Below are 12440 nucleotides of genomic sequence, written 5' to 3' on the forward strand. Positions count from 1 at the left end.
CTATTAAACTTGTACATTTAATTAATTAATGGAAGGAAGGAGTGTAACTGTTGTGAGTGTTTAGTCATGGGTTTACTCCTGGGAAGGAAGTGCTGATGTGGCGCTGAGGTGACGTCTAGTCCTAGAGGACTAAGACGAAACCATTGGGAACACTCTAGGTAAGCTATATAATTTCTTTTTTGTTTTAATGTAAGCTATATAGTTTTTTTTTTTTTTTTTAATGTAAAGTATAAATATAAATATGATTATACGTCATCAACTTTTTTAGTTGAAGGTTAAAAAAGTATAATCGTTTATATTAGTACAGTTTTTGAAAGAATATAACCGACAATGAGACAAAAATGGTAATATAGCCTACATCGAAATATTTGAGAAAGTATATAGCATGTAGTTTAACTCATTTATAAATTACTTATTTTTTTGGTTTGATGGCAACTATAGCTATTTGGGAATGTTTGTTGATGATCCTTGAACTTGTTGCTTGCCCATTTTGAATACATCTGGTATTCTGGTGCTACGTTTTCTAATTTCCATAGTTTGAATGGCAGGGTGGCCTTTTAATTTTATAACCGTTGTAATAAGTTGATTATTAATTAATATGCGTCTTTATGTGGAATAGATAAGAAATTGTTTCTAAACTTTTATATATTTGGATGGTATTTTACTAACGCCGATGTTATAGAATCTTATATATGTACACAAAGATGTTTCTTGTTTTTGTATTTCAATTTATTTTTGTTTTTAGGATTTCTATCCAGATATGGGATTCGGACCCGAAATTGTTAAGTTCAGTTCTTTAAGTTTAGGGTTTGGGTTTGTTAGGTTTGTTTAGTTAGGGGTTTGATTAGACTGACTTCGAATGTTTACTTTGCTTGATTTTGTTAGTTTCAGGCAGTTACTGTCTTGGTAAGAACATGTTCTTCTTGAATATACATTTATGTTGATGTTGAATCTTGGATATTAAACACATTCTAAGGACAAGTGGGATTGCTTCCATTTAATTAAGACACGTTTACACCTCCCCTCACAAACGTTACTGTTCACCGTTGCTCCCCATTTAAACCGTGAAAATTAAGCGGAAGAAGAAGAAAAAGAAAATAAATCAGACGCATGCTTCAACTTATTGAACGAATTAAAAAACTAAGTTTCTTGCTATTCATTGATCTCCTTAAGGTAATGGCATCAAAGCATAAATTGATCCATAAAGACAACAACAAAAACAACAACGAAACTCAATTCCAAATATGTGGGATATGGTAGAGGTAAGATGTAAACAATCTTTCTCCTATCCTAGAATAAAGACAAGTCATTTCTCTACCCATAGTGAAACATCCTAAGAGTAGAGAAAGTCATGTCTCTCAATGGTCTATGGATAATGACCTCCTGTACAAAATGTTTGTAAGCCTAATATTTTGCCCAACTATCCCCTATTTAGCTTCATTAGTTATTTTATGGACCCAAAACTCTACTGATCAACCAAGTGGAGTAGCGAGAAGGTTACGGACTCCAAGTCAACAAATGCCGGATGATCTGTATCTCTCTCAAGGTTTTAAAAGTCAAGAGTTGTGATGAGTCAGGCGTTGACTAACGTTGACTTTTAGAAATTAATAAATTAAACATAAATATATCAAACATAGAACATAAATATTTCGCGCACAATCTAATTTCAAAAGATATTAAAATTTTGAGCTAACTTTGACTTTGGTGTGCATAGAGTGCTCAGAATAGCTTAATCACAAATCACACCAATAGTAATATATATAATTACTATGGTTGGACAAAGTAAACCCCATTCTATCATAAGCTGCTGACCATGATCAAAGTGACACTTTTAGTGAGTGAGTATTCAATATCAAATACAGGTGCAACCTATAATCTCAAATCTCAAATAATATTATAATTATATGAAATATGAAATATCTTACATTTCGGTTAAAATACGAAAAAGGCAAGTGCTTTCGCCTTGTTTTTGCAAGTATATTGCTCAGGTGGACTTGCAGCGGAAAAAGAATGGCACTGATCTAACAAAGATGACGGCCCCTAGAGTCGCAACATAACATCATAAACTTTAAGCGTTTAATTTTTCTACAAGAATTTTGTTTACAAGCCCTGGATTTGCTTTGCCCTTGGATTCTTTCATCACCTGATAATTATAATTTTTACTTAATTAATGCTTATATTATTGATAACAAAACAAATAAGAATCAATTACAAAAAATTTAAAAGTTACAAAAAAGAACTATCAAACCTGTCCTGCGAAAAAGCCTTGCAGCTTGGTTTTGCCACCTCGATATTGTTCCAGTTGCTTTGGATTATTAGCGATTACTTTATCAATTATTTTCTCGATCTCAGCCGGATCTACTATCTGTCAAAAAAGAACACGATCATGAGCAAAAATCAATCTTAAATTAACAAAGTTCGAAGAGCGGTGACCATTTCGACTCATTTACTTACAATCCAAGACAAAATATACTCGTAGTAAGGTTGTAAAAATCGCTAACAGGGGACTAATCAGTCATGACCTTGGAGGGAGTAATCGATCAAATCGGAGAGGATTTGGATGTTGACTAAGATTGACTAAGTTTGACTTTGGCCAATTTTGACCGATAAGTCCCAAGTAATCCCCAATTATGGTGACTGATTAATTGGATGTTGACCAATTAATCAAAAGTTGACCGAGTAATCTCTTAAACTCCGTTGACCGAGGGATAACCACTTTTGATTACTCGTATCGGACCTCTTTAAAAGCCGAGTGATCACCGATACTCCCCGAGTTATTTTGAGTTTTACAATACTAAAATATACAATACAAAAAATTTCTTTTTTAAGATATATAAGTTACCCCCAAGTGCCATTTACGGAATTGGAGTCTCAAATGAATGTATTGTTAATATATCGAGTAGAATTGGTTGTAAAGTGGGTGTGCTCCCTCTAACTTATTTGGGACATCCGATAGGTTTAAAAATGAATAAGGTAGATCATTGGAAGCTGGTAATTGAGAATATCCAAAAGAGATTATCCGACTAGAAAGCTAAAACTATGTCACTCGGAGGCAATTGACTCTCATTAAGTCGGTTCTTTCAAGTCTACCGTTATATTTCTTCTCTCTTTTCCGTGCTCCTTCAAGTGCGATCAACCTTCCGAATCGTTGAGGCGTAAGTTTTTTTGGAGCGAGTCGGGAGATAACACAATATTAGCTTGGGTTAAATGGGATAATATTAATTTGCCTTTTGCGGGTGGGTGATTAAATGTGGGTTCGAACTGAATTGGACAAACTTGGTATTGATCTTGATTCGGTCCTATGCTCAATGTGTAATGATGCAGTGGAAACAATTTATCATACATTTCTACTATGTAAACATGTCATGGACGTGTGGGATCGAGTTCATAAATGGTGAAACTTGGACTAAAACACCAATCTTCGCTTGGATGAGATGTTTCGGGGCAATAATAGAGCATTACGAGAGTCCAAGGTTGGAAGAATCGAAATCACAAGATTTTCGGGAAGAAAGTGTTATGTAGCCTGGAACTTCTTAATGAAATACAAGTCAAAAGTTTCGAATGGCTTTACAAAAGAACAAGGAATCAAGAAATGGTATGGCATCATTGGCTTTCCAATACGATTGCTGCTATTGGGTCACAAATGAAGTACATGGGTATTGGTTAATTTGGGTCTGCTACTTATTTGAGTATTTATAATTCGAGAAATATGTGTTTAGTTAATTTGGGTCTGCTGCTTATTTAGTTGAGAAATCTGTTTGTATAATTCGAGTAATCAGTGTGCGCATTGTATAGGTACATAGTCTGGTGAGATACTCTCGCTGTATCTCTTGTAATTGTAAACACTATATTCTGTATATAATAAAATCTTCTTATGGCTTTAAAAAAAAAAATGGAAGTTACCCAAATGACATCAGTTTTGTCTGTAACAACCAACTCGACCCATTCATTCAAACCTCCAAGTAGATAGTTTTGGAGTTAAAAAAGCAACAATTTTTTTTGTTTTTTTTAACAATTGGTCTTGATATAACAATCTGTACACTTTATGCTTTGAATTCATTTTAATTTTTCACTTTTAACAGATACCCAAATAGCTAACCCAGTTTTTTATAATTCTTGGAGTAGGAAGTGCTGAATGTTAGTGGGCTTAATAAGAAATCTGAGTTGTAAGGAGCTAGCAGTATCCATGTTTAATTAACACATTTTATTATTCATATAATTAATTAGTAAACAAACAAAGTGTTCGGGGGCAACACACCCTGCCCAGTCCTGTTTTGACCCGTACTAAGAACAGGACCCATTGTGACCCATTACCCGCACTGCAAAATCTACCATGTTGCCATCTCACAGCTCATAATATAACGAAAAAACTTACCTGTACAAGATCTTTTTCTTCAATCAATCCCTTGACGGTCCCACCTTTTTGCATTAGTTCAAGAAGTATCTGCAGAACATTAAACAAGAATCTTTAATCGATACGTAAAAATTCAAACTTTTATCAAAAACTATGAAAACAGTAAGTAGAAAATACACACCTCCTTCCCTATTTTTCCACTAATGGTTCCACTTTTTATAGAACCGATCAACTCGCCTAATTCTTGAGGGCTAAGTTTAATTTCATTAATAGACAGCTTCTCGTTCTTCATGTAAGCAGCTATATCTCCCATTATCCAGTTAGCCGCTAATTTGATATCGGTAACTTTAGCAATCGTGGCATCAAAAAAGTCCGCAACCTGAAAAAATGGAAGATCGAGGATTTCGATTAAAGGTACGCATTTCAATAACGAATTTAACTAAGTTGATTCTTTAAGCGAATAATTTTATACTCTCTACAACACCGAACAAAGATAACCCGACTCAGACCGACTTTGACCCAAATTTTTAGTGTTGAACGACTATTAAGGCGTTTTTGAACGGCTCCGGACTGGCTAGTCCCCAAACCTACATGTTGGCCGAATCGGTTGACTTTTACAACATTGCTTGTGAGTCAACCCAAATATGTACGATGTTTGGCTAGTATAATGGGACGAGTATGACATACATTTACATCATTGGCAAGAAAAAGAACATCTTGCATGCTTAGACCCATCTCTTCATATCTTCGACGCTTCATTTCGGGAAGTTCGGGTAAAGAATCACGAATACTATTCACATATTCTTCCGTTAGTATAACTTCCGGAAGATCAGGTTCGGGAAAATATCGATAATCTGCAAGTCCTTCCTTTTTCCTCATTGTAACTGTTTTCTATTAGAAAGATCAACAATAAAAAAATAAAAATAAGCATACAACCGACCCAACAATAAGTGATCATGTGATACCGAATAATTAGAATCAGATAATCAGTTCTAAATAAAATTTAATCTACAGAAAATAGTGTTTTAAGTGTTGTTCCAGCTCAAGTGCTCACTAAAAAGCAATTTTCAAACAATTAACAACATGTGATTATAGTTAATTAAGAATTAAGATAAACAAAGAAAATGACGAAAAAATAAATTTTTAGTTGTATAACCTGAGCGCCTTCTTCCCATAGACGTGTTTCTTGCACAATTTCATCGGCTTGCCCGTTATTATAAAGATCTGCCTGTCGTGCTATCTCGAAATCAATAGCTCTGCTCATTGCTGAAAACGAATTCAGATTCTTTATTTCAACCTATCAAGGAACAAAAAACGATAACGTTAAGCTACAACGAAGAAATAGAAGCGTGCTAAAACACTATTTTCTACTACTCGAACATAAAAATCTGGTTAAGTACCTTGGTGCCGAACTGTAGTTGTCCAATTGGACGAATGGAAATATTTACGTCACAACGAAGTGACCCTTCTTGCATATTCCCGTTACCGACTCCTAAATATCTCACGACCCGTTGCAACTCGGCAGCGTATTCTGCAGCCTCGATTCCCGTTCGCATATCAGGTTCCGATACGATTTCAAGCAATGGCACCCCTGCTCTGTTCAAATCAACCTGCACCCAATAAGCAAAATCAACCCAAATATTAAAAAATAATAATAATAATTTGAGAATAATCACCTGTGAATAGGTCCCGATTCCGGTATGAAGTAGCTTACCGGCATCCTCCTCCATATGAACACGAGTAATCCCGAATCTTCGATGCCCGCCACCAAATTCAAGTGGAAGATCCAAATCAATGAACCCGTTTGTTGCAATGGGTATATCAAATTGTGAAATTTGGTACCCTTTTGGAAGATCCGGATAAAAATATTGCTTCCTATCGAACTTTGAGCTCATCGATAACTTACAATTAAGTGCAAGACCAAGCATCACTGCATACTCTATTACTTTAGAATTCAAAACGGGTAATGCACCGGGTAGACCCATACAAACGGGGCAAACACACGAGTTTGGTTGAGACCCGTAATTATAAGCACAACTACAAAATGCCTTTGTTATAGTCGATAACTGCACGTGTGTTTCGATACCGATAACTGCTTCGTAATCTTTTAATACTTTTTCGACAGCTTTTGCTCGTGCGGTTTCTGTGAAGTTTGAGGGAGCTTGTTGTTTGGTTTTCATTGTAGTGTCGGTTTGTGTACTTTGCATTGAACAAAAGACAACATGTTTTCTTGATATGAATGCAGACGAACAAGGTAATAACGGGCGGGTTTGAATACCTCTAAATAGTGTAAGAGCCATTGAAACCTTCTTCAACTAATTCAGTGTGGATGTTGTGACAAGTATCTGCAGAATATTGAAATAACGCATTTAAGTTTCAATAAGATTTAACCACACCTAGAACACTCAAAATTAACCAAGAATTAGGAACAAATTCTTCAAGATAAATAAAAATAAAAATACACACAATCAAGTTGAAAACTGTAGTCATTATACACGACGTGAAAACAGCCTTTATAACCCGACAAGGGTTATACGAGTGGCTAGTAATGCCGTTCGGGTTGTGTAATGCCCCTGCTACATACATGAGATTAATGAATGATATCATTCGACAATACATTGACGATTTTGTGGTTATGTATTTAGATGACATTCTCATCTATAGCAGGTCAATAACCGAGCATTTAGAGAATATACAAAAGGTGTTCGACATTCTAGTTGAGCATCAGTTGCGGTTGAACAAGAAAAAGTGCAAGTTTGCTCACGACAGCCTGGTATACTTGGGTTTCGTGGTTGAAAATGGCAGTCTGCGAGTCGACCTCCGGTTACTCCTCTCTGTTTGTTTATACTTATGCAGGTACAAAAGGCGAGTCATGACGATTATGTTGAAGCCTATAAGACTGATCCTGATTTCCAGCACCTTCTAAAAATAGAAGGTAGCAGACTGATGTGTTTTGTGTGGAAGGACAAGCTACTGTACAAAGGAACATTGTTGTGCGTGCCCACATTTCCTGAACGTGTTCGTTGGATACGAGAAGCACACACATCCAAGGTAGCGGGTCATTTCGGGATCACTAAGACACTCCAACATTGGCAACAACAACAACAACAACAACAACAACAACAGTACCCAATACCACTTGAGTGGTGTATGGGGGAGGTGAGATGTAGACAATCCTTCCTTTATCCGAGAATAAAAACAAGTCATTTCTCCACCCAGAAAAGTAGAGAAAGTCATCCCTCTCTTTATTCGGCGGATAAAGAGATTGCTTCCGAGTGGACCTCCGGCCTTTTTTTTAAAAAAAAAATAAAAATAAAAAAAATAAAAAATAAAAATAAAAAAATAAATAAAAAAAAAAAAATAAATATATAAATAAATAAATAAAAATTGAGACGCCATGAAAATGGTAGAATCAAATTTTCATGGGTTTAAAAGCCTGCCTGAAAATCAATTTAGGCTCTAAGCGGCAGTCAAGACGCCACTTAATCGACGTTTGGTGTTGCCTCAATAAATAAAGCCAAGGGACCTTGTAAACAGAACACGAAAGGTATGCCGGGTGGAAGTTGTTGCACAAGCAAAGAGCCAACCACCCGTAACAAACCAAAAGCACCACTCATGCACCTTTACGGTAGACATCCCCGAAGCCACACAACTAAAAGAAAACCACTCAAGCTCATGAGCAAAGAAGGTCGTCCTCAGCCATAATGACCCCAGGATGCACCGAACGATACGAGACACACACACACCCACACACCCACCACACACACACGCACCCATCTATACACACCCCCATACACACACACACACAAACACACACACACACCCATAAAAACATAAACCTATATACAAACCAGCATACAACCGTACATAAACATACCTACATACCTGCAAGAACACGTACCTACGTACATACAAACACCAACAAAACAAGCAAAAACATACATACAAACCTGCAAAAAAAACAGCCTAGCAAAAATACATAATCAAAACCTACATTTCTTCAAAAAACAGAAAACCTACAAGCATAGACATAAAAAACCTACACTACAAAACCTACATACATACCTCCCAAAAACAAAAGTACAAACCATGCATACATATCTACAAACAAACGTGCATACAAACACCAAAAAACAAAAACCTACTCGTCTACTAGTACTAGTAGTTGTAAATAATAAAAAAAGGTAATGATAGTGATACTAGTAATAATAGTAATAATAATAATTATAATAATAATACAAGTACAAGTAGTAGTAAATAATAGTTAATAGTAATAATATTAATATTAATAATAATAATAATAATAATAATAATAATAATAATAATAATAATAATAAAAATTAATAATACAGATAATAATAATAATACTAATAATAATAGTAATAATAATAATAGTTTTAGTAAAAGTACAGTAATAGTATTGCTAAGAGTATAGTAGTAGTACAAATGATAATAATACTAATAGTAATAATAATAATAATAAACATAATACTAATAATAATTAATAATACTAATATAATAATAATAATAATAATAATAATAGTAATATTAGTAAAAGTATAGGAATAGTACAGAGTAGTAGTGATAATAATAATACAAATAATAATAGTAATAATAATAATAATAATAATAATAATAATAGTAATAATAATAATAATAATAGTAATAATAAAAATAATAATATTAATACTAATACTAATACTAATAATAATAATAATAATCCTAATAATAAAACTAGCAAAAAAAAAAAAATAATAATAATAATAATAAAAGGAAAGTAACCCTACTCGACTATTCTAATTCTAGCCCTCCACGCACCCCTATCAGAAGTCATGTCCTCGGTCAACGAAAGCTCCCTCATGTCGAGCCTTAGTCTATCCATCCACCTACGAGTAGGTCTACCCCTTCTCCTTACGCCAACGACCGTGAGTGCCTCGACTCTCCTAACCGGTGCAATACTTGGTCGCCTCATCACATGCCCAAACCATCGAAGTCGTTCTTCTCTTAGCTTGTCGATGATGCTACCGACCCCAAGGTCTTCCCTAAACACCCCATTTGGGATCATATCTAACATGGTTTTACCGCACGTCCACCTAAGCATCCTCATTTCTGCCACTTCCATCCTTCTCTCTTGGGCCTTCGTCATTGGCCAACATTCCGATCCGTACAACATGGCAGGTCTAATTGCCACCTTGAAGAATTTCCCTTTCAATTTGAACGGTATCTTCTTGTCGCACAAGACCCCTTTCGCTGCTCTTCACTTCATCCAACCTACCTTAATACGATGAGTCACGTCCTCGTCTATCCTCCCTGATTTGTGGAGGACCGAACCTAGATATCTAAACGACTCTTGTGGTTGCAAGATCTGGTCCCCAATGCTGATATTCCCTCCAACATTTAGTTCATCCTCAGTCCTACTGAATTCGCACCTTAGATATTCCGTCTTTTGTCTACTGATCCGTAGCCCATTTTGTTCTAAGGCCTCCCTCCATCGTTCTAGTCTTCTATTAAGTTCATCCTTTTGTTCCGATACACTCCAACATTGGCAGTGGTACATTTACTGGCCAAAGATGCAACATGACAAGGCAAGACATGCTTGACACGGTGTTCAAGGTAATTTTCAACCCGGTGAGCTCGTTTGGTTACATGTGGGTAAGGATCGATTAAAAACAAAAGGCAAGAAGTTATTGTTCATGAGAAAGTCCTTTCAGAAGATACGATTGTCGAACGTAAATCCATCTCGACAAGACGGGGTGAGCCGTAAGGCGTATCAAATTGGTTACATTTGGGTTCACTTGGCGTCAACCCAAAACCATTTTGACCCGTTACCCAAACCGACCCAACCTGACCCGTTTGCCAGGTATACCAAGAATCAAGGAATGGGAGAGATTCAAGTCAAGAAGAATATCTTCCTGCATATTATTCTCAACCGAATTAGCTTCAGTACATTCTTATATGTAATTCCAGTTAAACAACTATGAGTCAAATAAACCAAAACAATTACCCCCAAATACTTTATCTTATCTTATTAACTTGTGTTTATCTCCATCATACAACAACAGATAACCGTTCTATAATACTTACAATTTGTGTAATGAATTTGTAACAAATCAATCCCAGAAAGATATACATCCAATTTGCACATAATTAATCAACTTTTAAGACCAATTGGTGAATAATAACACAAAAATACAAACTAATTTTATTCAATTAAGCTGAAAGTTTCAAGCTTTATATCCCATTTTAGTACTAATTCACAGATAAATAGGTTTATTTTTCTTGAACCCAAATAAACAGCAGATAACAATATGAACAGAAATTTACAAGAATTATTTGGGAATATTAAGATTATACTCGTAATAAAAAAGCATAAAAGTAACTTTACCTGTATATATTTCAAATAAACTGATGAGAGTTTATTAGGGCTTATTTTCACACCCTTGAACACAGATTCAAGTGTAAGCGTATGTGTGTTTGATGACGAACGGCTGTGTATCTGATAACGTTTGAATAACTCTAAAACATAATGATTAATGATGAACTGTATGAATGTAAGTATAAATTTTATTGAAGTAGAGACAACAGTGGTCGTGCCGGAGTGGTTATCGGGCATGACTAGAAATCATGTGGGCTTTGCCCGCGCAGGTTCGAATCCTGCCGACCACGTTATTTTTTATAAAAATGTTTTATATTTATCAAAACTATAACTATGTTACCCGGTTAAGCACTATTTAGTTCTCACGTGTTTTAACTTAGGTGAAAACTAACAAATATGTTATTACGTTTCTTATTTTCATCATTAGTAGGTGAAATTTATAATTTTGACATGTTGTTCGTGATTACTAGTATTTAAGTCTAAAAAAATAATTTTGACATGTTTTATAGGTGAAAACTAAACAAATATGTTATTAGGTTCCTTATATTCTCATTATTTTTATTTTTTATTTTTTTTAACCTGTGTATCCAACTTTTTGAACCGACTAATTCCAGGGCGACTACCCGCTTTGCGAGCAGCCCGGAGTAATTGCAAGCGAACCTCCGTGGCCATGAAGGAGAATAACTTTTGTAGTAGCAAAGAATCGAACCCTTAACCTCCAAGTTGGAAGGTCAGGGTCATACCATGCCACCACCACCCTCATGGTTATTTTCATTATTATTAGTAGGTGTCAGTTTCTGTAGTGACCCGAACTTTTCCATGATTATATATTATATGAGATTAATATTTACATGAATAAATGTTTCCAACATGTTAAGCAATCAAACTTGTTAAGACTTGATTAACTGAAACGGATTTAGTGTTAACGTTTAACCACCCAGTTTGTCCGATGATTCACGAACGTTATAACATGTTTATGACATGATATTATATATACATATATATGAACACACACACACACACACACACACATATATATATATATATATATATATATATATATATATATATATATATATATATATATATATATATATATATATATATATATATATATATATATATATATGTTTAACATGATGAAATGATAATTAAGTATCTCATTATGTATATTAACAATGAACCTTATACATAAAACAAGACTACTAACTTAAGAAATTCAAAACGATATCTATACGTAACGATTATCGTTGTAATAACGTCTTAATATTTATATATCATATTAAGATACATTAGTACATCATGTTGATGTGGTGCGAGGTGTAGTACGTAAAACTATTAATTTTTACTACGAAATACTATTAAATACGATACAATTTACACAAGTTATTTATTTATTTATAGAATGGATATACCTAAACCTTGCTACAACACTTATAGGCAGTGTACCTAATCGTAGAGTAGTGTAGTTTTTAGTAAGTCCGGTTGGTTCCACAGGGATCTGGCTAAGTTTAACGCTATAAATATTTTAAACTATATTTGTATATATACATACATACATATATATATATATATATATATATATATATATATATATATATATATATATATATATATATATATATATATATATATATATAAGTAGTATTATTATTATTATTATTATAAAGGGGGTTTTTTACCGTTTAGTGACCGGTTTGTCGATTTTAT

At 34.3% G+C, this 12440-nt stretch overlaps 1 protein-coding gene and 1 non-coding gene across 2 annotated transcripts; one reads left to right on the top strand and one right to left on the bottom strand.

Annotated features, from left to right (window-relative positions):
• Positions 1–1753: 1753 nt before the first annotated feature.
• LOC139876836 (glutamyl-tRNA(Gln) amidotransferase subunit B, chloroplastic/mitochondrial) lies at positions 1754–10861 on the bottom strand. The gene is made up of 9 exons (XM_071864211.1): positions 10740–10861; positions 6031–6699; positions 5755–5964; positions 5511–5651; positions 5042–5245; positions 4536–4733; positions 4376–4444; positions 2249–2365; positions 1754–2143 (listed from the first exon to the last, which is right to left on the bottom strand). The coding sequence occupies exons 2-9, from the start codon at positions 6652–6654 to the stop codon at positions 2069–2071; spliced, it is 1638 nt and encodes a 545-aa protein (XP_071720312.1). The 5' UTR covers positions 6655–6699; positions 10740–10861; the 3' UTR covers positions 1754–2068.
• Positions 10862–10938: 77 nt separating this feature from the next.
• Positions 10939–11020, top strand: TRNAS-AGA (transfer RNA serine (anticodon AGA)). Its single transcript has one exon. It is a non-coding gene; the product is annotated as a tRNA-Ser (tRNA).
• The last annotated feature ends 1420 nt before the right edge of the window (positions 11021–12440 follow it).

The sequence above is a fragment of the Rutidosis leptorrhynchoides genome, chromosome 11, assembly GCF_046630445.1.
Source record: "Rutidosis leptorrhynchoides isolate AG116_Rl617_1_P2 chromosome 11, CSIRO_AGI_Rlap_v1, whole genome shotgun sequence".
Classification (NCBI taxonomy): Eukaryota; Viridiplantae; Streptophyta; class Magnoliopsida; order Asterales; family Asteraceae; genus Rutidosis; species Rutidosis leptorrhynchoides.